At 34.1% G+C, this 24,192-nt stretch overlaps 3 protein-coding genes, 1 non-coding gene and 1 pseudogene across 4 annotated transcripts; 2 read left to right on the forward strand and 3 right to left on the reverse strand.

Annotated features, from left to right (window-relative positions):
* The first annotated feature begins 6,358 nt into the window (after window positions 1-6,358).
* LOC147922986 (small nucleolar RNA U3) lies at window positions 6,359-6,577 on the forward strand. The gene has a single exon (XR_015589820.1). It is a non-coding gene; the product is annotated as a small nucleolar RNA U3 (small nucleolar RNA).
* Window positions 6,578-7,372: 795 nt separating this feature from the next.
* Window positions 7,373-8,211, forward strand: LOC147922987 (uncharacterized; annotated as a pseudogene).
* Window positions 8,212-8,745: 534 nt separating this feature from the next.
* LOC104761444 (uncharacterized) lies at window positions 8,746-9,504 on the reverse strand. Its single transcript, XM_010484525.2, has one exon. The coding sequence runs from the start codon at window positions 9,489-9,491 to the stop codon at window positions 8,853-8,855; it is 639 nt and encodes a 212-aa protein (XP_010482827.1). The 5' UTR covers window positions 9,492-9,504; the 3' UTR covers window positions 8,746-8,852.
* A 151-nt stretch (window positions 9,505-9,655) lies between these two features.
* On the reverse strand, window positions 9,656-11,541 carry LOC104761445 (protochlorophyllide reductase A, chloroplastic). The gene is made up of 5 exons (XM_010484526.2): window positions 11,419-11,541; window positions 11,207-11,314; window positions 10,576-11,104; window positions 10,129-10,487; window positions 9,656-10,023 (listed from the first exon to the last, which is right to left on the reverse strand). The coding sequence occupies exons 1-5, from the start codon at window positions 11,470-11,472 to the stop codon at window positions 9,868-9,870; spliced, it is 1,206 nt and encodes a 401-aa protein (XP_010482828.2). The 5' UTR covers window positions 11,473-11,541; the 3' UTR covers window positions 9,656-9,867.
* A 411-nt stretch (window positions 11,542-11,952) lies between these two features.
* On the reverse strand, window positions 11,953-16,185 carry LOC104761446 (uncharacterized). The gene is made up of 7 exons (XM_010484527.2): window positions 14,228-16,185; window positions 13,898-13,988; window positions 13,481-13,638; window positions 13,340-13,391; window positions 13,171-13,253; window positions 12,981-13,074; window positions 11,953-12,753 (listed from the first exon to the last, which is right to left on the reverse strand). Exons 1-7 carry the CDS (start codon window positions 15,761-15,763, stop codon window positions 12,197-12,199), a joined length of 2,571 nt encoding a protein of 856 aa, XP_010482829.2. The 5' UTR covers window positions 15,764-16,185; the 3' UTR covers window positions 11,953-12,196.
* Between the last annotated feature and the right edge of the window lie 8,007 nt (window positions 16,186-24,192).

The raw sequence follows: 24,192 nt of genomic DNA on the forward strand, positions 1-24,192 counted from the left end.
CTAATAGTTGTGATGGGGATTCGATTCAAATCTCTCTCTCGGGTTTTGATCTCTTTATTGTGTGATCATTAATTTTCGAGTATCTTCTGAAAATTTAGGTGTTTTGGAATTGAAATTGTGTTGTAGGTGAGTTTGACAGCATTTGCTTTCTTATTCTCCGAGTTCGTTCAGTACAATCAAACCGAAGTTGACAATATAACTGAACTTGAGAGAATGTGAGCTGATTGGTTTAGTTAGAATGATAATATTTTCTTAGTCTGAATCATTCACATCCCATATCCCAACAATGTATTTTCTTATTGATAATGATGGCTCTCAGACTAGAAATCATTCACATCCCATCTCCCATCACAGTCACATTTGAAGATTGAGGAAGTATTATTGAGAATTCCTGAACACTTTCCTGAAACTTATTCCCTGATTTCAATTTTTACTGCAGGGAATGGGGTTGAAGATTTCTCTAAGCTATGTCATGATGCAGATGATACAAGATGCAACTATGTTTTGGATATCTATAGATGAGACTGTGTTCTTTTATTCAATTTTACTATATATGTTGTTTAGACATACATGTATATGATGCTTGAGAAACCTTTTAATTTTTTTTTGGTACTTGTATGATGTATAACATTCTCACGTGTTTATGTTAGCACTTTGCTTTAACTGTGACTGAGCTTCATGAAAGATTGTATGAAATTCAGAAAAGATTGTATGAAATTCGGGAAGGATTCTAAGAACTTTAGGAAGGATTTCCTTGAACTTAATAATGGCTTTCATAAAATTTTAGATTCCCAAACATGAGAATGTGCACAAAAATGAAATCATTACCCATCACTAATGGAGTAATCTACTAGTATTTGACACATTGATCCAAAATACACCAAAAATATATATTTAGAAACACATATATTTAAATTTTTGAAGGGTTCAATAATATTTAGGGATGACTTTTTGAAATTCAGGATAGTCTTCATAAAGATAGTAGTTAAAAAAGATTACATGTTTAAAGTGTTTTTTCTTAAATTCAGGATGGTTTAAACATGTTGTGTGCTCTGCCATGGAACATCTTGTTCATCATCAACTCTTTTTTGGAACAACATACTTCCTTACACCGTTTCTTTCTTCTTTGCTGAAATCAGTATGTAAAAAAATCCACATTACAATTAAACATATCAAATATATCACACGCTTCTCCAACACAAAACACAAGATAATTCTATCTTGTAAAGAAACATTTCAAAGACATCATAGACATAACACTAAAGTACTTCATAACATCCGTTAAGGAAGGTCTTCCTAATATTTATGAAGGCATTCTTGAAATTTAGGAAAGCCTTCCATAATGAGGAACACAAACTTCCACTCAAGTGCCCATTTTCTCATCTTCATCATCAACTCTAAGCTTTGTTCTTGAAATATCTGCTATCATGTATATCATCAATCACTTGAGTTAGAGCTGAAAACCTTATTCAACAACATGGTCAGTCCATGAATTCAATTTTTGTTTTAACATTACTTCAAGAGATATTTTATATATCACATTTAAAACTAATTCTGCAACACTACCAGATTGATTAACCTTAAAACCCCAAGAAACACTACCAAGTTGATATGTGCCATTAGCAAAACAATTCAAAAACACATAGCAAGCTAAATACTTTACCAAATTCAATCACTCCTAAACAGCTTACACTTCTTCTCGAAAGAATCATAATTCATAAGAATACTTAAAACTCTCCCACATAATCTTACCATTATTTATATCATCTTGTAGCATAAGATTCTCAGAATCCAAGTAGCTGAATCCCGCTCCTTTCTTCCACCTCTCACCACCATATCCATCGTTATTCCTCTTCCTCTTCGACGATCTTTCTCTTTGTCCTAATGACAAGAGTCTTCCACCAAGTCCAGCAAATCTGTAAACCATATTCTTAATATGTAATTTCTCGATTTGCTTGGTCTCTCATCATCTTCTTTTTCATATTTATCCTTTTCTTCATCATCTTTGTTGACTTGGAAGTGATTATTCAAATTCAGAGGTAGTCATGTGAGAGGGCGAGCTGAGATTGGAGCAGGGTTCAAATCCAACTCTTCATTTCGATTATTGAAAGGCCAGATCGAGATAGATCCCATACTCTGTTTCTTAGATCGGAATCGTTTACGCATTTTCTCGGTCGTGTGCCTACACAAAATACCTGACCGGTCAACGTCGGAGCCCAGAACGAGATGCAACGACGGCGACGTTTCTTCTGGAAGTGGCTGAAGATGAGTTAGATCTCAGATGTGGTGATTCGCGGCAAGCTTCACCAGATAAATCCAAAATCGTGAGTTTAATTTTAAAATTATAAATTTTGTATTTAAATTAAATATCAAATATCACTTAATGGTACATTTAAAAAAAATTAAACTTATGTGTTAGTTTTGGAAGAAAAACCTAAAATGGTGTTAATATAGGATATTTCTCAAAAAAAAATATGAGATGGAGAAAAAATATATCAAGAATAAAACAAAAAAAGTATAGTTAAAACTTATACGTGAGCCTTTCTCTCTTTCTCGCCACAAAACACAATGATCATATGGCTAGGATGCTGCCATCGTCTCGGCCACAAAACACAAGAAGAACACTCGAGTTGAGACGATTGAAAGCAATCTGTTCCTTCTTAAGTTGGAATTGGGCTTAAAATCTAAATAAGTTGGCCTTGGCCCTAGCCATATGATCATCTTGGAAAAAGGTTTAAGTAATAAACCTCATTAACCTAGAAGTCCAGAGAACCAACAAAATACTATCACTTTGCATTAATTAGGAATCGTCTTGATTTCTTTGTTAAATGTTGCAGAAGCTAAGCTATTTCAAGAATCAAGATTATCCCTCTTTGAGAACAGAGCAAACGAGACGTCCATAATTGAAAAGATAAGAATAAAGAATGCCATTAGGCCAAACTTGATTCTGTTTGTTATATATTGTAGATAACGAAACGTAGAATAACCCATAACATGTGAAGAAGATCTATAATAAGCTCTGGCTGGTAATCAGAATAAAGAAACTCTTCTTGACTATTGGAACTAAAAGCTATAATTAGCCTAATTTAATTATGCATTCTGATATAAAAAACCATAGCTACTTCATCACTTATGTGTAGGAGCAGCTGCTTCGATGCGAGAGCAACTATCTTTGAGAAGAGGAGGGAAGAAGGGATTTAGCGGAAACATATGTGGCCAACACTTTCCTGGTTGATGAATCACGACCGTGCGGCCAGAGCGTGATTGATGGCCACGATAGTCAGGTTCCTTTTTTCCTCTGTATTGTGTTGCCCGAACTTAATTTACTTTTTGCTTCTACATAAAGACTAGAGTGTGATTTGTGAACATGTAAAAATCAGCTTCTGATTGCTTTTACTTACTGATTTTCTTATCCCACATCGGTGAGTTGGGGAGAATGCTTTTTGTTTATATATGGCGAAAAAGTAGCAATAGTCACGACCTTACTAATTGAACAGGATCTGTTCGACGAAATCTTCATATCTCAATTTCTTTTGTGAGTTCAGTTACTCGGATTGGTTCTACCTTGTCGGGGTGATCGCACAGGACGGGTTGACAGGTTCCTTTTTTTTTGTGTGTTCGTTTTGCTACCTAACAGCCGTCTCTAGTGGCCTACATATTCGTTGTCATCTCTCAATTTCGTGAGGTTATGCCTAAACTTGGATTTCTATATTACTGTGGGTTTAAATGTATAGAAAAAAGCAACAAACTAACATTTGGAATACGACATAATATTGTATAAGCTTATAAAAGGCCTAAAGTCTGATTTTTTAACAGTGTGCAAGATGGTTTAATAGCTACGTCACTTGTGTGTAGGATCGGCTGCATCCGCAAAAGACCCATTCATTAAGTGTGTGAAAGCAAAATAGACTATATATAGTATAAAAATTTGACTTTTTTTTTTTTTTTTGGGTAAGACTTGACTATGGGGATTGTGTTTCACTACTCACTAGCATTATTAACTCATCTATCTCATGTTCCACGTTTGATCATCTATCTACCGGGTCTTTCTTTTTCTTGTTAATTATGTAACTAACACTTTTTGAGTAAGCAATATAAAAATGTGTTGGTTATAATGTAATCCAAAAACAAACTTATTATCACCAAATTTAAAATTTGTTATACTTATATTAATAAGAGGGAATGTTGCAATCTCCAACTTTATTTTTTTTGTATATATACCCTGACCGCAAAATTGTGTTGTTTGGACTTTGGACCACAAAATTAACAACAGTATCTTTGCAAAAACCGGGAATTTTGTCAATGTCTATTTGTGACATAACGGATTATATTAAATTATAAACATAGACTAAAAGATTGTTTATAATTAACCATCACAAACTGCATAATTATCACCTATATTACCACCACAAACTGCATTATTATCACCTATGTTGCCATCACCACATATTGCTGTAGTCATCACCATTACCATTTATCACCTTTGTTGTTGTCATCACCACGATTTGTGACTATGGACGGTAGTTGATATCACTGATATGGTGGCTACAAACAGTAGTGATTGTGTAATACACTAATTTAGTGGCAATGGTAATTGCGGCGAACTTGACGATGGTTGGCAGGTACTACCAACTTGGTAGCGGTTTAAATGATATTTTTAATCGTTGTGGTTCTTAATCTATATTGTAAGTATTAGGGATACAATATCCCACATTAGAAGTTGAGTAGGATCTTAAGTGGTATATATAAGATATGGGCATTTCCACTCATTGCCAATTGGTTTTGAGTTGGAAGCCCACAATCTAATATGGTATCAGAGCCCGGTCCGCACATGCTCAACCCAATCTACAATCGGCCGCCTCTCTCTTTCTCTCTCTTTCTCTTAAATCAGGCGTTGCCGAACCCTAGCTTAGCTTTCATAAATTTTTCCATTCTTCTGCTTTCTGCTCTAATCTATCTCTCTTACAGAGAGAAAGAGGAAAATTAGTTTGTTCGACGTTATGGACGATCCATCGGCTGCGTCAAAGAACACCAAAATCAATGGTCTTCCCGAGTCCGGAATCAGTAGTCTGGTCAATAAGTGGAACGAGAAGCCTTATTCCTAGAGGTATTATGACATTCTTGAGAAACGGAAGACTCTTCCTGTCTGGCTTCAAAAAGAAGAGTTTCTCAAAACTCTCAACAACAATCAAACCCTTCTTCTTGTCGGTGAGACCGGTAGTGGTAAAACTACTCAGATCCCACAGTTTTTCATAGATGTTGTGGATGTTGAAACTTCGGATAAGCGTCGGAAGTGGTTGGTTGGATGCACACAGCCTCGTAGAGTTGTAGCCATGTTACTATTGGGGAAGAAGTTGGTTACAACATCCGTTTTGAGGACTGTAGTAGCCTCTGAACGGTCCTTAAGTACTTGACTGATGGTATGCTCCTGAGAGAAGCAATGGCGGATCCTCTCCTTGAGAGATATAAAGTGATTATTCTCGATGAAGCCCACGAGAGAACTCTAGCCACAAATGTGTTGTTTGGTCTTCTAAAAGAAGTGTTGAAAAATAGACTTGATCTTAAGTTAATTGGCAATGAGTGGAGAGACCCATATCTTATATACTACTTAAGATCCTACTCAACTTCCAATGTGAGATATTGTATCCCTAATAGTAAGGCTTTTAGTGTTAAATGGGTATTATTGCATTTATTTTTAATTGGAGGGTAGATTTACATACAATTAAAAGTTTGAGGAGTTAGGTTTTCAATTTTCCGAATGGGAGTATGAAAATACTCACCAGGCCCAATACCATTGAGCAGCGTTTTTTGTACATTTCAAAGTTAAACCCAATCTTAAATCAAATACGACCGTTGAATCAAAAACTTCACGGTTTAGGTTTTTGGATAAAGTGGAAAATTGAAATAAAATTATTTTATGATAAATTAGTTTAAAAAATTAAAGACTTAATAAATATTGTACTATATGGTTTGTATATATATTTTTAAAAAACAATAACTATTTTGATAACATTTTACATTTTACCATATACAATTTAATATCATTTTAAATTATTGTTTTTCAGACCCAGTTTTGCTTGTATACGTATAAATTTATAATAGAGTATATTGAATTGGAGACAAACCGCGATTACTTTTTGTTTATGAGATCGATTTGGCCCACATTAGTGTGCTAAACTCGCAAGTATATATGGGCTTTATATATTTAAATTTTAAACATGTGAGGCTTTGCCTGTAAAGCCCATTTTCTCAACCGAATTCACATTACAATGTAGCAGTACGGCACGTACATATCCCACATCGCTCTATTAGTAATAAAACATGTTGAGTATATAACGTTGAGAGATCAACCTTGGTCACGACCTTACTTGAACAGGATCTGTTCTATAGGCTCGTACCTCTGTTTCCTTGATTTCTAAGGAGACAGGCCCTTAACCCTGGTTGATGAACCATGACCGTGCGATCAGAGCGTGATTAACGGCCACGATATGTCTTCGGACACCTCCGGTGCTGTAGAGGATCGTTACTCGGCTCGGTTCTACCTTGCCAGGGTGGTCGCACGGCGGTCTGACAGGTTCCTTTTTTTCAGGTTCCTTTTTTTCACCAATAGAGGTAGAGAATTTTTCATTTCTCGAAGTTTCTTTTGTAGTCACGGACACTTGAATCCTTCCTCTTCAGTCTTCATTAAATCGGTGCAAGCTCTGGTACTTGGAATTGACTAAATAGTGAACAAAACTATTCGATATAACGTCGGTGAGAGATGTTCCATATGAACCCATAGGTTGATTGCAGAGCAAGAAACTGAAACAAAGATGTATAACTTTCATCAAATCTTTCATTTACAAATTTCATATCTTTAAATCCTATACTCCCTTCGTTTCAAAATCCTATTATAGGATGTTTTAGTGAAAACGCGTATATTAAGAAATAGTTATTTTTAAAAGTTTAACCAATCATAAACAAGTCTGCTTAATATAAAATATAAATTTAATCTAAAAGTTGATAGAAAGTTGGAAACATCCTATATTATAAAACAAAAATACTTCTCTAAACATCCTATATTATGAAACGGAGGAAGTATTATATACTAATGGTCAGAAAAAAAAACGTAGTTTTTGATTACGTGGAAAGGTAGGCTAAAAGATTATTAATGATAAAAAAGAAAAATTATGATGAAAACCGTTTTCTCTCCCTGCGAGTCTGCGACAAAGAAGGCGACTGTTCACAACCAAAAACTTTCTGTTATCTTCACGGTCGGCGTCGACTCCGGCGTCGGACGTACTCCTCTCTGTCTCGTTTGTGTTCTCTTAAGTTTTGTTTGTTATTTATCTTCATTCGGTGAAAAGCGGCAATTCATAACAACCTTCTTCAACGTACACATAGACGGCTCTGCAACTTTGGCTCTGCAACTCCGTCCAACACTTGATTATCTGAAGTTGGTTGGTTTCTTCTTTCTCCGCTTGCTTTTCTCTGTTATTACTTTCCGTTTTTCATTCAATAAATAGAGAAGTCTAGTGTTGATGATGAGAATATGTTTGTATTTGCATCGGAAGGGTGCTTCAATGTTTACCAATGGATTCCATGTGGTTTCTTCTGTTACTACACAATCTCTTTGTTGGCTCTTGTTCTCGGATTGTAGATCTAGTCATCGACGATTCCGAAACAACCGTTGTTTCCTCATGTCCGGCGTTTTAGTCGAGAATTTTTCGGTCATATTGGCCGTGTGTTTGGTCATACTAACATCATTTGTTAGTCATGTGATTGTTACCAGACGTCCATGTAATCTACTCTGGGCGTTCCGAAGATTAATTCAAATCCACTCAGATTTGATATGTAAGCAACGACCAACACGTAAACCACCATGGAAACAATATGTTGCAGAGGAGTGGATGGCCAATAATAGGAGAACCAGAAGACGGCATAGGCCATATCAACAGAAATGGGCTTTAAGTGCAATCAAGATCAATGACATCTCTTACTTTAAGAGAGTTTCGATCAATTTGAAGGTTATGCGATGTAACAGATGGATCGTTACCTGCGACTTTCGAATGCGTTACCCGTATTTCATCAATAAAAAGAATGATGATTCCCAAGCAAGATAGTCACACGAGATTGACGGAACTAACAAAGACTATTAAGTATTTGCTTCTTTGCTGTTTGATTGTATTTGTAATCTCATTACTAATCTTGTATACTTCTGGTTCATATTAATGAAGTTTATTAGATGTTAAAAAAAAAAAAAGGGAAAGGAAAGGTAGGCTAAACATTATCTTGTGCGGTACTAAATAGTTCACTGTAAATTTCCACCCACCGTCTTAGGTATTTTCACACTTATGGGTTTGTTTCCTAGTGACAAAAAAAAAAAAAAAAGTTTGTTTCCAAGCCATATGATCATCTTTGAAAAGGTTAAGCAATAAACCTCATCAACCTAGACGTTCAGAACCAAAATATCACTCTGCGTTAATTAGGAATCGCTTTGATTTCTTAGGTGGATATGTGTAGAAAATAATATTCTTTGTAAAATTTTGATAAATATGTCTTCAAGATCATACAAAGGGGGCAGAAGCTAAGCTATTTCAAGAATCAAGATTATCCCTCTTTGAGAACAGAGCAAACGAGACGTCCATAATTGAAAAGATAAGAATAAAGAATGCCATTAGGCCAAACTTGATTCTGTTTGTTATATATTGTAGATAACGAAACGTAGAATAACCCATAACATGTGAAGAAGATCTATAATAAGCTCTGGCTGGTAATCAGAATAAAGAAACTCTTCTTGACTATTGGAACTAAAAGCTATAATTAGCCTAATTTAATTATGCATTCTGATATAAAAAACCATAGCTACTTCATCACTTATGTGTAGGAGCAGCTGCTTCGATGCGAGAGCAACTATCTTTGAGAAGAGGAGGGAAGAAGGGATTTAGCGGAAACATATGTGGCCAACACTTTGAATCTACGTCCGAAAACGCTTTGCAACACATATGTCCAACATTACCAAACTTTCCTGTGAATACTGATTTGAATATCTCAGATACACAACCTTCGACGCTAGAGAGTGATGACCAGCATTTTGTGATATCAACCGGAGAACCAGGAAGAGAAAATCCAGGAATAATAGAGAGTTCAGATGTTGCAAGTGAGGGAGCAGCTGCGTTGATACGAGAGCAACCATCCTTGAGAAGAGGAGGGAAGAAAGGATTCAGTGGAAACATTTTTGGCCAACACTTTGCATCGATTTCGGTAAACGCCTTGCAGGATGTCCGTCCAACATTTTCAAACTTACCGGTTAAAGCAGATTTGAAGATTTCCATTTTGCAACCTTGAATGTTAAGGAGCGATGACCAGCATTTTGCTAGATCAATTGGGGAGCCAGGAGGAGAAAAGCCAGGAATGGTAGGGAGTTGAGCTAGCCCCGGCTTCACTAAAGTAGTGGCACACAAAGTTACAATTAGAATAGTAGAGAGAAGAGTTTGGATCTTACCTTCCATGGTGAATATTGTTTCGTTTGTTATTCTATAGAGGAGAATGATTTGCTTGATTGAGATGGTTTGGTATCCAAAGAGACAAACAATTTATATATAGAATAGCTCAAGCTGAACTGATACGGTAAATTTATTACGAGAGTTACACTGCATAATCTTTGACTCGTTCCTTATGACAAACTTTGGATTAAAACATGGAACTGTTACACTTTTACAAATTGATATCAGTAACTCAAGTCGTAGGCATTTAAACAATTAATCTAATGTAACAGTTATTTTATTCAATGACTTGCAGATATATATGTCACCTAGTCTTTTGTTTATTTCACATCTTCAGCCAAACCAAAGGTTAAAACACAGAGGAAGAGACCCATATCAATATTTAGGCCAAGCCTACTAGCTTCTCGCTGACTTCCCAAACTCTGCGAGCCTTCTGGATATCGCTAGCTTCTTGAGACAACTGATTCTCAAATGAAGCCGAGCTCTTGTTCCAGCTCCAATACACTCCCGACTTCGTCAAGCTTGGATCACTCACCACCTTGAACAAAGAAATAAATAGTTTGAGTAAACAGCAAGAGTAAGAAACTAAAAAGAAAGGTTTCTTGAGTCACAAACAAAATTAGGTTTTGGTTGATCTTCTTACCTGAGCAAGCCTTTTCCCAGCCTCTCTCTCGGAGACGTAACCTTTTGTGATGTACTTCTGGAAAGGAGGGAAGAGAGTACGGAAGAGAGGAATATGCTCTCTGAACAAACCTGTCGTCGCGATACAACCGGGGTAAAGGGAAGCGAAGGTGATGCCTGTTTCTTCATGGAAACGCCTATGAAACTCCTGCATTGTCAACATGTTGCAGACTTTACTGTCTTTGTACGCCTTTGCACCGTTAAAATCTCCTCCATCTATCATAGCCGAGCTGTTTAGCCCGTTCAGTCCCCCTGCTAGTCCCCTCAAGTCCCCAAGATTCGCCTTCGGAGGTACAATACCCGCCAATGTATTAGTGTTTCCTGCTCAACAAGAAACATATAACGTTTAGGGTTTCGGATTTTAGAGTTTAGAATAAGTAGGAAATACATAAAGCGGAGGAGGCTATACCAGTTATGGATCCAACAATGATGAGACGTTTCGACGGATAATCCGAGTTCTTCAAGTCGTCAATCAACAGTCTTGAAAGAAGAAAGTGGCCCAAATGGTTCGTCCCAACGCTAAGCTCAAACCCTTCGGCAGTGAAAGTAGGTTGATTAGCCGTTGGCTGATAAACCGCGGCATTGCAAACCAACACATCAAGAGGCATCTCGGCTCGCCTGAAGTTATCAACGAACTGTCTCACGCTGTCCAAAGACGTTAAGTCCATATGCATCACCGTGTAGCTGTCCCTAGGCATCCCTGCTGATTTAGCAGCTCTCTCGGCCTTGAGGAAATCTCTGCACGCCATTATCACGTGCCATTTACCTGTCTCGGCTAATGCCTTGGCTGTTGCTAAACCTAGCCCTGAGGAAGCTCCTGTGACAACAACGTTTCCTTTTCTAAGGGTTTTTTTGCGGTCTAAGGAAGGTTTTGTGACCGAAGGAGTTGAAGTCGCGATTGCTTGAGCTCGAATAATCGCATTATTATTCCTCAAGTTCTGGCAGAGTAGAAGAAGCAATCGTAGTTAGTTCCCGACTACATCATTTTCCAAGAAAATACTCGTATCATAAACTTAGAAGTAAGATTGTGTTACGTATACCTTGCATCTCAATGAGGAAGAGACGAAGTCAGCTTTGATTTGTTCTGAAAGTGAAACACCAAACAAACTGGACTCTTTAAATGATGATGCTGAAGCATTAAGTTTTCCCTGGAACCAAAACAAAAGAAAAAGCTTATTAATCTCGGGGACAGGTCATAAATAAACAAAAAGGAAACGATTAATAGAAGGTTAAAAAAGAGTTAACAAAATACATCTTTGCGAACAGAGAAAGCAGAGGAAATTAAAGAAGCAGCTTGAAGGGCCATTGTTTCGTTTAAAGACTTGTAAGAGTGAGTGTTAAGTAATGTGATGTTCTGCAAATGTCAATGCTTGTGTGTTGTTTATATAGGAGTTGAGACAAGTTAAACCCATCCTAGGATATGTGTGGATAAGATTTTTTACCTTTAGAGAAAGCTTTCTCCACGTCAGAATCTTACAGCCAATGAGAATTCGAGAACTAGATTTCCTGTCAGTAGATATTATAATGTTTTAAGTTCATGGGACTCCATCTCCTTTGGTATGGGGAGGATTGAGAGAGAGAGAGAGAGCTATGAAACAGCAATATACTCTGAATCGTTATGGACGCTCTGATCTAGAGATAAAATTGTTTATTGAAATAATGAATTGAATTGTTATGTATTTAGAACTGTAATGGAAAATACAATGTGTATACAAAATCATATATTCTCCTATTAGAGTTCGAATATCAAAGACATTGTGGTATATGAATATGTATTTCCTGCTGATTTGAATCGTAAACAAGAATAACATTATATTTTATATATATTTGCTAGAGATTTCGAATTTTAGAGAGAACAATTAAGAAAAAATAAATAAAAGAAGCGTGGTAAGAAAAAGAAAAAAAAAAAAGTCAGTGGACGAACCAAACCTCTCAATCTATACACTTTTGACAGGAGGAGATGGTTGTTACTAAGTTGAATTCAGTTCGCCTTGGGCTTTTTTGATTTTTGTAAAACTTTCTTCTCTGCCTCAAAGGCGAACCGGAAATCCAAAATTCTGAAATGTTCTGATTTCTCCTCGTAAACCGCCAGTCACAATCACCATAGACCAAGCTGAGGCACTTGGTTTTGTGTTAACCGGTCCGTTAGACATGTCTACGCTCACACGAGGGCTAGTCCGGGCTCTGTTCTTTGCAGCTATCATGAGTTTCTCCTCAGGCCATGTCGCTGAGATTCTATCGAAGAAGTATCGGTTTGTGGCGCTTGAAATGATACCGTTAGTGACGGTTTTGTTGTTGGTTGGATCGTTGACAGGTGTTGGAGGGTTATTGGCTGTGAAGGGTGCCTGCTCGGGGATGTTGCTGGTTTGGTTGTTACTGATTTTGCCTGGCCAAGGTGCAGCCACAGAGACGTCTCGACAGTAAAAGTGTTCGTATGAGTTCGTGACTGTGACACGTTTGCTTTTCCCAGGTCGAGAGTCTGAGTCGTAGTTCCATACATACACATTAGAGTCTTCGCTTGCTGAGACTAAGAATTTCCCGTTTGATGTAAGTGAAGCCGAGATTTGGCTATTCGTGTTGCGAAATCCTGCAAACCGAAAATTTTGCTAAAACTCAGAAAAACACACAATACTTAGCAAGAATGCTGAGCTTATTTTCCAACACCAGAATAAGAAAAAGCTTAAGAACATCATATTCATGTGACGTGGGACTCGTAAAAATCTTTTCAAGCTTCACCTTCATGAACAATAAAGTTATACCTAATCCCCGAGTTCTAAGAATGAAGAAGAGAGATTCTAGCTTAGTATGATTTACCTTTAAATTTGTGAACAAGGTCAACACCGTCAACAACCCGTGTACGTGAATCTGCAGATGTGACGAGCACTTCTGATGAACTTCCCGCCACAAACTGGTTCATGAGCAGAGTCAGATAAACCAGTACAGCGTTCAAACAAAAATACACTTGCAAAGAACAGAACGGTGTAACTTGTTATTTTGGCATTACCTGAAAACCAGTGATTTTCTTGTGATGGGTTTTCTTTTTTCTGTTCTTCAGATTGATTTCACGCCTCTGCTGCAGTTTGTTATCTGAATGAACAAAAATATATTAAGTTGGAAAGACGAGATGGAGAAACAATTTAGATGTCAGATAAGCAAGTTCTAAGCTTATATACCATGTGTGTTGTATAAGCAACATGTTCCTTTGTATGAACCAACCAATGCACCCTTCACAAACCAAGAGAGCTTCATTAAGGTACTGCATAATTTAAGTTACTGAATTCATTTCGTTACATAAAAAAGACATAATGGCGTACCTGCCCATCCGGTGTATAGCAGGCAGCTGTGACCATCTCATGAAGATCGTTCCAGTCAACAACTTGATGATCAGGAATGCTCCATATCCGAACTTTTGCATCCAAAGATCCGCTGATGAAGTAATTGTCATCTACAGGATTAAACTGGATGCAAGTCACTGTGTCCAGGAAACAGAAAACTAGATGAGAGAAAATCCTATGTCACATAACCACCATATAAATCTTTTTATCTTTTTGTCTTCTGTTTCAGGGATCTATTTACATGTGGAAGAGACTTGACATATGACTCCAGAACAGAGTTGACACCTAAAGTGACTTAATATTCTTCTTGCAATGTACGCTTAGTTTCGTAGAGAATAATAAGAACAGAAGTAACTCAAGGCCATTGATGGGGAATAAGAGGGTATATCCACTCACCGTAGTCACTATGTGTGAAGACTTTCAAACAGGTCTTGCTAGATAAGTCCCATAGTCGAACAGTCTTGTCCATGGAAGAGGAAAGAAGGTGCTGAAAACAAAACATTGAGAGTGCAAAGTCTTGAGAATTCAAGGTTTTATCCGATCTAGAAAAAATACTGATTGAAGCAGATTCTCACATAACAATTGAGAAAACCTAAAATTAGCACTAGTGAATCGAACAATGTTAAAATTTTGCTCCAAACAATAGAATCTTTTCTAGTTTGAAAACCAACATCATGGATGAAAAATAGTTTGTAGCCAAATGAGATGATCGGGACTAGTACCAACCTGAGATTTTGACCATGAAAGGTCAAGTACGTCATCCAAATGCCCAACAAATGAACACACCGGTTTCTCTGAGAGACCGAAGACTGCCTCTGGAACAAGAACATTGTCCAAGCTCACTGATTTTCGGCTAAATGAAGTTCTCCCTCTTCTCTTTGGAGACATTGAAACTGGTTCTGGTGACCCATTTGCTAAAAGAAACAAATTAATGCTCCCATCTTCTTGTTTATCAACGGACAAGAGTTCTCCTTTTCTTTCTGACTCAACAACTTTCCAAATCTGAATAACACAATCCTCACCAGCACTAGCAAGATACCTCCCATCCAAAGTGAACTTAATGCTCCAAATCGACCCTTTATGAGCTTGAATCTCTTGGCTCTTGAAAAGTGCTGTGAGCTCTTTACATGACTTTCCATACTGCCTAACCTTAACTCTCTCAGGGTCATGAAAGGACGTATCTCGGCTATCATCAGTTGCAGAGCTAAACCTCTGACCACCTCTCTCGGACGGTGAATCCCTATCATCGGTGCTTCGTCGCTCTTTATACCCAGTCACACTACTAGCAACATTCTTTATACTCTTTAACCAACTCCCTCTCCTTCTATGCTTAGTCACTCTGCTTCCACTAACATTAGTGACCATATCAACAGAGTCTTTACAAACATTTTCAACATTTTGCCTCCTCATCAGCTCAAGCACGATCGGGGACGTCCCAACACACATCTCAAACTCCTCAATAGTCAATTGCCGATCTGTACCTACCTCCTTCAACTTCTCCAACATCCCATCTTCTCGGACCTCATTCACAACAAACTCTTTTCCAGTATCTAGATTCCTAATGGTACACATTTGCTCGTCTAAATCAACATCTCTACCATTCCCATGAGATAAATTGTCCCTAATTTCCATAGTAGGCTCTTTGCTTAAAACATCAACACCATTGTTACCACCATTACGCATACGAGACTTCCCAGTATGATCATCGTTAAGCATATTTACAGGAGAAGAACAAGAACAGCGAGATCCAGTATACTGACGAGACTTACCAAGATCGACATTGTCACTACCTGCCGCATCTGATCTCAACACGCATTTACCTTGGTGTTTAGAAACCAAAACATCAGAAGGAACCGATCTAGAGAAATGCGAACTACAAATCCCTTTCCTCCGACTTCTAGACCGGAGATGACTCGCCGGCGGGGGTAGATCCGGCTCGTTGCTAAGCCCCAAACCACGCAAAAGCCTGATTCGTCTCTCCGACACAGATTCAGGCTCAGATTTCCAAAGCTCGAACCCAGAGCTTCCCATAGGGAACACAGGAACAGGGAAGGGACTCGGATCGTGGATCGAATCAGAGATGTTGGGATCAGAGTCGTAATCAGAGTTGGAAGTAGAACAAGAGCAAGAAGAGAGAACACGATCGAGAGATTCATAGAAACAATCGTCATTGTCATCTTTTTCTTCTTCTTCTTCTTCTTTTACCTTGGTTTCAAATCTGACGACGTTGCTTCGTCTGTTCATCATCATCATCTTCATCATCTCTTCTCAACCTCTAGACTGAATCAAAGTTATTCTCATCAGCGAGAGAGAGAGAGAGAGAGAGATTAAAATGCCTCTTAACCTTCAAGTCTGCAGGCAACAACAGTCTTCGAGAGAGGAGGACGAATCAGAAGAACACGGTTAGTTGTGAGAAGTTTTTGACTATATGTATGAGAGAGAGCTTCAATGAGAGTAGAGAGGGAGAGAGAGAGAGGGAATTAGGGTTTTCGAGAATCGAAACAAAGCTCTCCAATGGAGTAAGAGAGAGTCAGATCGGATTAATGGGAGAGAGAGAGAGAGAGAGTTTTAATGTTTATTGTTCAGAGAGAGGAGGAGGGAGAGAGAAGAGAGACAGAGGCCGCAACGATTATAATTTAATTCAATGTAATTTTAATTTCGCTTTATATAAATAAAATACGAATTGCTAAAATTTCATATTTGGTTAATAATATAAGATGTTTTAGCCCAAACACGCATAACAAATATTTATTTTTAAAATGTTTAATCAATTAGAAATAAGATTACATAAAATAAATAATAAAAAAATATAAAAGTAATCTAAAATTTTTTTCAAAAATTAAAAACATCTTATATTATGAAACAAACAAAAACCTCTAAATCATCCTATATTATAAAACAGATGAAGTATTATTTATGTTAGTTACTAATCTAATCTAAGTATCTAACCATCATTTTTTTTACAGCAAATATCTAACCATCATTTAGTCAAATTTAATACGATAAATTATATTTACTGTATTGTCTTAAATTAGCTAAAGCAGAAATTTAAGTTTGATATAGTTACAAACTCCATGTAAAATAAATGAAGTTGAATAATTAGGATTACTAAGAATGCAACAAATATTTTACCAAAAAAAAATAATGCAACAAATTTATTAAAAACAAACAAAGAGAGATCACTCGAGTGACACATACTAATCCATTTATTTATAATAATTTGTCAATGACAAGAAGAAGAAAATCTTCATAAAATAGATTTGTAGTTTATATCGGCAGGTTATTTTTAATTTACATTGGGATGAAACAAAATTTAGAAATGATAAGTAAAATCTAGTTCATCCACGAGCACATCAAACTTTGATGTGATAAATATCATAAATTTTATCATATATACTTATATTTTAGAGTAATTGAAATTTCAAACTTTTTTTACAAATTTCTCAAATTTAAAATTAGAAGTTAAGGTAAATTATTTATGATATATTTTTAGGGATTTTATTTTAGGGTATGCCAATATGCTTTTAGTTTAATGGAATAAAAATAACTAGGATGTGTTACTTTGCTGTATAATATATGCTTTATTAGTCTAAATTATTGCGGAAATCGTGCCTATAATGGAAAGCATAAGCACATGCTGCTAGACACTTAGACAGTATTAATATGCTTTATTTGTTTTTCTTTTTCTTTTTGTGATTAGACATAAATGAATATAGCTATTGTTTGTTCATTCGTACGTAGAGAGGCATATATATATATATATATATAGCTTTCAATGTAGGTGTACGCAGGCAGGGAAGAGGAAAACGATATGTATCAAATCTTTACCAATAAATTGCGACATAAATTATTGAAATCAATATGACTTCTGATGCCAATTTAATATGATGTTGTGAAATGATTCAAATTAAAATATATATTTATATAGACTAAACATTTGTTGCGATATCATTTAACTTCTTTCGTCTAAAAAGCAATTGATATTTTTTCATTATATATATAATCAACATTATTTTTGTTTTGTTATCAAATAGTGAGGAGTGAGAAAAAACTCAAATTTAGAAAACAAACACTCTTTGGTTTCATTGTATTATTTAGTTGAAAAAATTACAGAGAAATATGACAAAGAAAACGAATTTTTTTCAGTTCAAATAGATACAGATGGGATGTATGTTTTTAGTCCAGCAATTTTAGATAGATATATTTTAGGTTTAATATTTTGTAGCATATATCTATTCAATAAATTATGTTTGTTTTTGTAAGGGAACATGAAATAAGAAACGAAATATAGGTAAATCAGAACTAGTCTTCTTTTTTACTATGAGAAACAAAATTACTCTTCTTCAAGTTTAATTTTCTACAATTTTGTGGTAACTTCTTCAAATACTTTTGGAAAATAAGCATTAGTCTTGGGCAATCGGGTTTCAGTTCTACTCAATCGGGTTTCGGGTAAATCGGTATAAGACCTATAGATCCCATTCGGTAATTTAAAAAAAATTCGGTTCGGTACGGTTAGTAACTGGCCGGGTTCGGAGCGGTTTTCTACTCCAATACAAAATCCGAAATAACCCGAAATTTTTTCGGGTTATAATCAGTTCGGTTATTTTCAGTAACCAAAGTACTCAAATAACCGACTAAAACCCGAGATAACCGATTAAAATTATAAATACCCATATAAATAACCAAAATAACCGATTAAACCATAAATTAAAACCATAACATTAAGTTTTACCATAACACAACCAAATACCATAACACAACCAAATAACATAACCTTAAATTTCATCTTAGCACAACCAAATACCATAACATTAAGTTCAATAAACTCACAGCCAACTTAAAACAAAAGATAGAACAAGTTCAAACTGTCGTCGAAGCCTTAGTGGGTCAAGGCTTTATTAGGCATTTAGGTTAAACGGATCTAAAACGGTGGCTCAATATACTTAAGTTACAACCCGAACCCGGACCAAAGTCCATTTTACCAAGGTCTCTCAATCCATTCAGTAATTCTGCTTAACCCGAACCCTACCCGATACCGCTTTTATCGGTTCGGTTCCGGTACGGTTCTTCGGTACCGGATATTATGCCTAGGGCTAATAAGCATGTTATTTAGTAATAATACTATAATACTAAAAAATTATGTTAAAAGTCATAACTAGAAATCTATTTAAACAGCTGCAAATACAACAATATTCCCTTTGTCTCATAAAAATTGATGTTTTGGAATATTTTTTTGTCCCACAAAGATTGATGTTTTGTAAACTTCAAGAAGTAATCATTAAAAATATTTAAAATTTTAAATTGTTATTGGTTTAAAATTAAATAATATCTCTTTAATCAAAGAAAAAAATATATTTAAGCTCAGTAATCATTGTTTTAATGTAAAAGCACACATTATTAATGCACGTTCAAAGCATATGGGGACAAAGCTTTAAAAAAAAAATTGTCATCGAAGGAATAAAAAGAACGAAAACAATCATGACAGTGCATATATTTTAAAGTGTATCAAAAACTCGTCAAAATTTTAAGTAACACAACTAAACGTGACCGATGAAATAGACGTATACCGTAAACTAAAGACTTACACGTACGAGAAAATGATGAAAAATATTGTGTTACTGTTATTCGTTTCTTTCTCTCCACCTCTACTGGAATAGGAATATACAAATATATACGAGAGAAATTAAACTGTCGTATTTATTTGTTTTGAATCTTAGCCTTCGAGAAAAGAGATAGCTATAACTCATCTTTCCAGCAGCGAACGACCTGCGCCCATCTTAAATGTGCCTCTCTACCTCTTTAATTCGTTTCATACATTAAATTCAAAATTGAGTAAGATTGCATATTTGTTAGCACTCACTAGTAACCTTGGTTCAAAATCGATAGAAGTGGTCTATTCTTGTTATTGTATAAACGTTGATTCAAATAATCGTAGTTACATCCTGTTTGAAGCCTTAATTGTGTCAAATGCAACACATACGTCTTTTTTTTTTGCTCAAAAATGCAACACATACGTCAAAAGCCAAAATACAGAGAATATCTTCAACTTTACGAGTTTAAATATTATACGGCTGAAAAATTATTAACTAATTGACTTTTAATATCATATCTAAAATATTTTATAGACGTAAGACTTCTTGATTAGTATAGAAAAATAGAAAATCTTAAAGTGTCTTAGGTTATCGTTATATATACGATATACCCGAAACTTTGAATGCATTTACACAAATTGGTTATAATTTTCTAATGTAAATACAAGTGATCCAACTAATTAGTACTACAATAATATATGTAACTCCTCTCCCTATGTTATTCTTCTATTTTTTCAAAAGAAATTAAATTAGCTAATTTCATGTTACTATCCTCCATTTATATATTGTATTCTCAACCATAATATCCTAAGTTATATAATACGCAAAAAAAAAAAAGTCTCGATACACAAAGTTGGCATTAGAGAAATGAGATATATAAGACGACCAGATCTTAATAAGAATCCAATTATAGCAATAGTGTTTCACAAAATTTTAAAAGGGAAACGAAGAAAATTAGAACCATGAGTAATTAACGACAGACTAATAATAGCAAGAAGTAAGAAGTATATGTATAGAGCAGGTTTCAATATAATAATCACAGACATACCACATGGGTTGATTCTTGTAACACAGCTGTTTTGTTAATTAAGCCTATGAAGACGATTACTGTCCTAAGCCACTGAATATGAAAATTCTAAGTATGTTTATGTGAGGTGATGATGATGATTGTTCCAATTTTATTTTCAATTAAAATCTTGTTTTTGGCCTTAACAGCACCCAGAACTACTGTCATGGGCCATTTGCAAATATTAATTAATTTTTTTATTATCATATATTTCATTTATTTTTCATTACATACTAGTTTCTTACTCATTGAAATGAACGTGATCATTAAACAATAACATATATGTAATTTGTTTTGAAAGTCGGTCGTCTAACCGTATCACAAATTCATAATAATCAAGTGCTATATGTAGACCCAGTGATAGTTTGAAACTTTGAACCATGAAATAACTAAATTTACGATTCATGTCACACTAAATTTAACAAAGAATGCTCTTACAATTTTACAATTTATGACAACATTGAATATGGAGCAATCAAAACAAATTTCTTATCAAGTAATAAAAACGTTTTATCATATATATATAGATAGATTAGTGGTTTGTGTTAATGTTGTCTTGTGTCACCATTCAAATTTAAACCCGAATAAAACAGAGTATTATGTTTTTGAATGAAGAGGAAGTGTTTTTGACATACATTGTGTATTAAACCAAAAACGCCCAATCAATAGTCATATATAAACTAGTGCATGGATAGGTCTTATTAATTGCTTTATTGACTGAAATGTTTATAAATGTGTTATGTGTGTTCCATATCATAAAACATTTCGAAATAAACCAACACATTAGTAACGTATATGACAAACAATTTTTTTAAAATTAATATAGACTATAGTGATCTGTTCTTGAATAAGGTAGGCAAAATAATTAGTACGTTTTAGTCGATACTACACTAAATAAAGCCGAACAAAGAGACATCACTCTTGTCTCTTGGGCCCTATTTCTTAAAGAAACGAAATAATAACAAAGTAATTCATCATTAAACTGTTTGAAATATATATACTAGTAAAATTTAAGATATGTATTTAGTATTTGATATATATGTTTGGTTATAAATGACAAAAGAAGGACTCGTACCATATTTTTCGAGAGCCTAGACACTTGAAAGTGTCACACTTTTAATCACCCTATAACTTAGATAGTAGATTCGAATTTCTGATATTCATGATTATCTGCATTTAAATTTATCTTTAATAAAACCATATAACATAATGTATATATAGATATAGATGTGTATACATAAATTGATACGTTACAGAGATATTATATAGGAGGAAGACTCCGGACTTTATTGTTAAATGGACCACATGAAACAGTATTAATCTGTTAATAGAAATGGAAACCATCCAACTTCTTTTAACTTCCACTTCATTATGTTCCCTCTGAAACATCTGAAAATAACTGCCAGATTCACATGGTTAATTTCAGAATTTATTATTGTATGTTTTATTTACAATGTCATTTGTATATAAAGTTTGTGCCGAATTTAATATATTATATATACCAAAACAATTTGTCCCAAAAAAAAAAACACATACCAAATTTTCACTAACATAATACTATATCACTAGATTTTAATTCGGAGTACACCGCGTGATAATTTTTTATATTTAAAATGTAAAATTTTAGCTTTTATTTGTTTGTTATATTTAGTTTTTTTTATTTTAGTGTTATATTATATTTGGATTGTTAATTATTAGAAAAATAATAAGTAATTTATAAGTCATAATATTGCTAATGATTTAATTATTCTACATAATCTTAGTTAAATCAACTTGATTTGATATGCCAAATTTTTGTAGTGTTGACCAAAGAATAAAATGAGGATTTAACCCGTATTTTAGTAATGTCATTTAAATTTATACTAATGTTATTTTAAACTCATATAACCATGTTCTATAGTATTTTGAACTTTTTATAAGTTTACATATTCATAATATTTTAATGTTCTTTTATTAAGTTGGTATCAATAATAATATGTAAAAATGTAAAAAAAAAAAATTTTATATATAATTTCATAAGATTTTACAGGTTTTTAATTTTAGTATTAAAACTATATATATTTAATAATGATTTTCAAGATTTAACCCATGATGTAAAATATATAATTATATTAAACTTTTTTTTAATCAAACCCATTAAAACTAAGCTCAATAATAATAAACCATAATACTAAAAGTTAAAAGATTTAGCTTATGTTCTTGAACACGTGAAATATGCACAATCAGTAAACTTTTTCTCTCATCGTTCCTTTATACAACTAATAAACTTTAGAATAGAGAATGAGAGTTAACCAAAAACATCCTTAATAAAAACCATAATAACTTCAAAATAAACTTATGTCGTTCCTAAAAATAGAAATTTAAATCCGACAATCATATCTGCTTGTATATTAAATCAAGCTTCTTCATCCTCAAAATCTAGGAAGTATTGATTTAATATACAAGCAGATATATTAAATTAAACTACTTCAGATTGCCGGAAGCTGTATTCGGAAGTATTGTGATTTGGCTATAGACTAAAGGTAGGAAGTATTGTGGCTATCTCATGGAGATCTTTTTTTTTTTTAACTGTGAATGCAGGATCTTTACTTGAACGCACCATATGGCTATGTAAGGCGTCTCTAAGATAGGGAAATGAAACAACCACCATATCTCTCACAATGTTTTAAGTACGTGTTTGTCGCTTTAGGTGCTGGTGTGTTTAACTTTGTTTTAGACGTATATATAGATGTCGTCGGGTTTAGATATGCTTGGTGATCAAGTAGGTTAAATCTGCGAATATGGCAATTTAGATTGGATTAGTTTTGATCATATTTCCAAACTATCTTTTATTCCTTAACAATTAAACTGATTTGGTGGACAAATTACCATATTTTACTTATTGACTTTCTGCAAATATGTAGGTATCAATTTTGTAAATAAAACTTTAAATAAGCAAAACTAAAAGGGTAGAACCCAGTACTTCAAAACTATATATATATATATAGATATTCAGTTTTTAAAGGAGATATATACAGAAATAAATATATTTTTTGCTTACAAAGTTAAATATTTGTTAAACTTTGATTTTAACTATTTGGGTTATCGTGTTTATGAACGTTATCTTCATCATAATTATAATTGAGAATGTAATATATTATTTCTCAAAGTCCCTCGAATTACATTCAACTATCATAAAGATATATTAAAATAAGTTTTGAGCATTTAATCTCGATCTCTTAGATGAGGGTGTCATGCTGTGTATGACAATAACCGTAAATAAATTTGATCGATTAATATAGTTCCATTAATTGAGTTATGTAAAAATGTTATTTTAGGAAAATCTGTAGGGATTAATTAAGTAGAAATGTTATTTTAGAAAAATTTGTAAGGGTTAATGTTGTAAAAAAACAAATTAAATAAAATAAACTTCAAGGCTATAAACTAAAATGTATAGATTAAATCAGCAAAAAATATGGCCTCAAATTTTATGGGCTTTGTGCATAATATTAGGTTGGACATGTCCACTGCAATTATTTCGAGAAAGTCCAGAAGGGTGGCAATTACTGAATTTTAAAGACATAAAAAATAAATAAAATGAAAAATTTTAAAGTATTTGACCATAAAAATTGAGATTTGTTTCTATTAAGGAGCAAGCAAGGGATATGATTTGGTTAAAATCATTTCATTAGAATCTGTAATTATGTAAAGTAGTATATATTTTCAATAATTACAGATTCTAATGAAATGATTGTAATCAAATCATATCCCTTGCTTGCTCCTTAATAGTTTCTTCACAGTTTTTTTTTTCATTTGTTTGATCGAAGTGTTGTTTATGAAAAAGGTTGCATATTTGAATTCTAAAAACAAAAGAATATTAGAAATTATTATTTAATTCTACAATACCAAAAGTTTGTATATGATAGATAATGATTTATAAAACAGCACAGCCTGAGTAAACAACGTATTTTTGAGGCTATATCTCTAAAATGTGCCACGTTATTGAAACTCTAAAGTCTTAATTTTTCTGGTCAAGACAATGGTCATACCCCGAA

Source organism: Camelina sativa, chromosome 18, assembly GCF_030686135.1.
Source record: "Camelina sativa cultivar CO46 ecotype springtype chromosome 18, ASM3068613v1".
NCBI lineage: Eukaryota > Viridiplantae > Streptophyta > Magnoliopsida > Brassicales > Brassicaceae > Camelina > Camelina sativa.

Coding starts and splice junctions, on each gene's coding strand:
- LOC104761444 (XM_010484525.2), bottom strand. CDS start 9,491: ATGGAAGGTAAGATCCAAACTCTTCTCTCTACTATTCTAATTGTAACT.
- LOC104761446 (XM_010484527.2), bottom strand. CDS start 15,763: ATGATGAAGATGATGATGATGAACAGACGAAGCAACGTCGTCAGATTT. Junction 13,254..13,339: donor TTGCTTATACAACACACATG/GTATATAAGCTT, acceptor TTGTTCATTCAG/ATAACAAACTGCAGCAGAGG. Junction 12,754..12,980: donor CCTTGTTCACAAATTTAAAG/GTAAATCATACT, acceptor TTCGGTTTGCAG/GATTTCGCAACACGAATAGC.
- LOC104761445 (XM_010484526.2), bottom strand. CDS start 11,472: ATGGCCCTTCAAGCTGCTTCTTTAATTTCCTCTGCTTTCTCTGTTCGC. Junction 11,315..11,418: donor CTTTCTCTGTTCGCAAAGAT/GTATTTTGTTAA, acceptor TTTTGGTTCCAG/GGAAAACTTAATGCTTCAGC. Junction 10,024..10,128: donor CTGGGAAAAGGCTTGCTCAG/GTAAGAAGATCA, acceptor TCTTTGTTCAAG/GTGGTGAGTGATCCAAGCTT.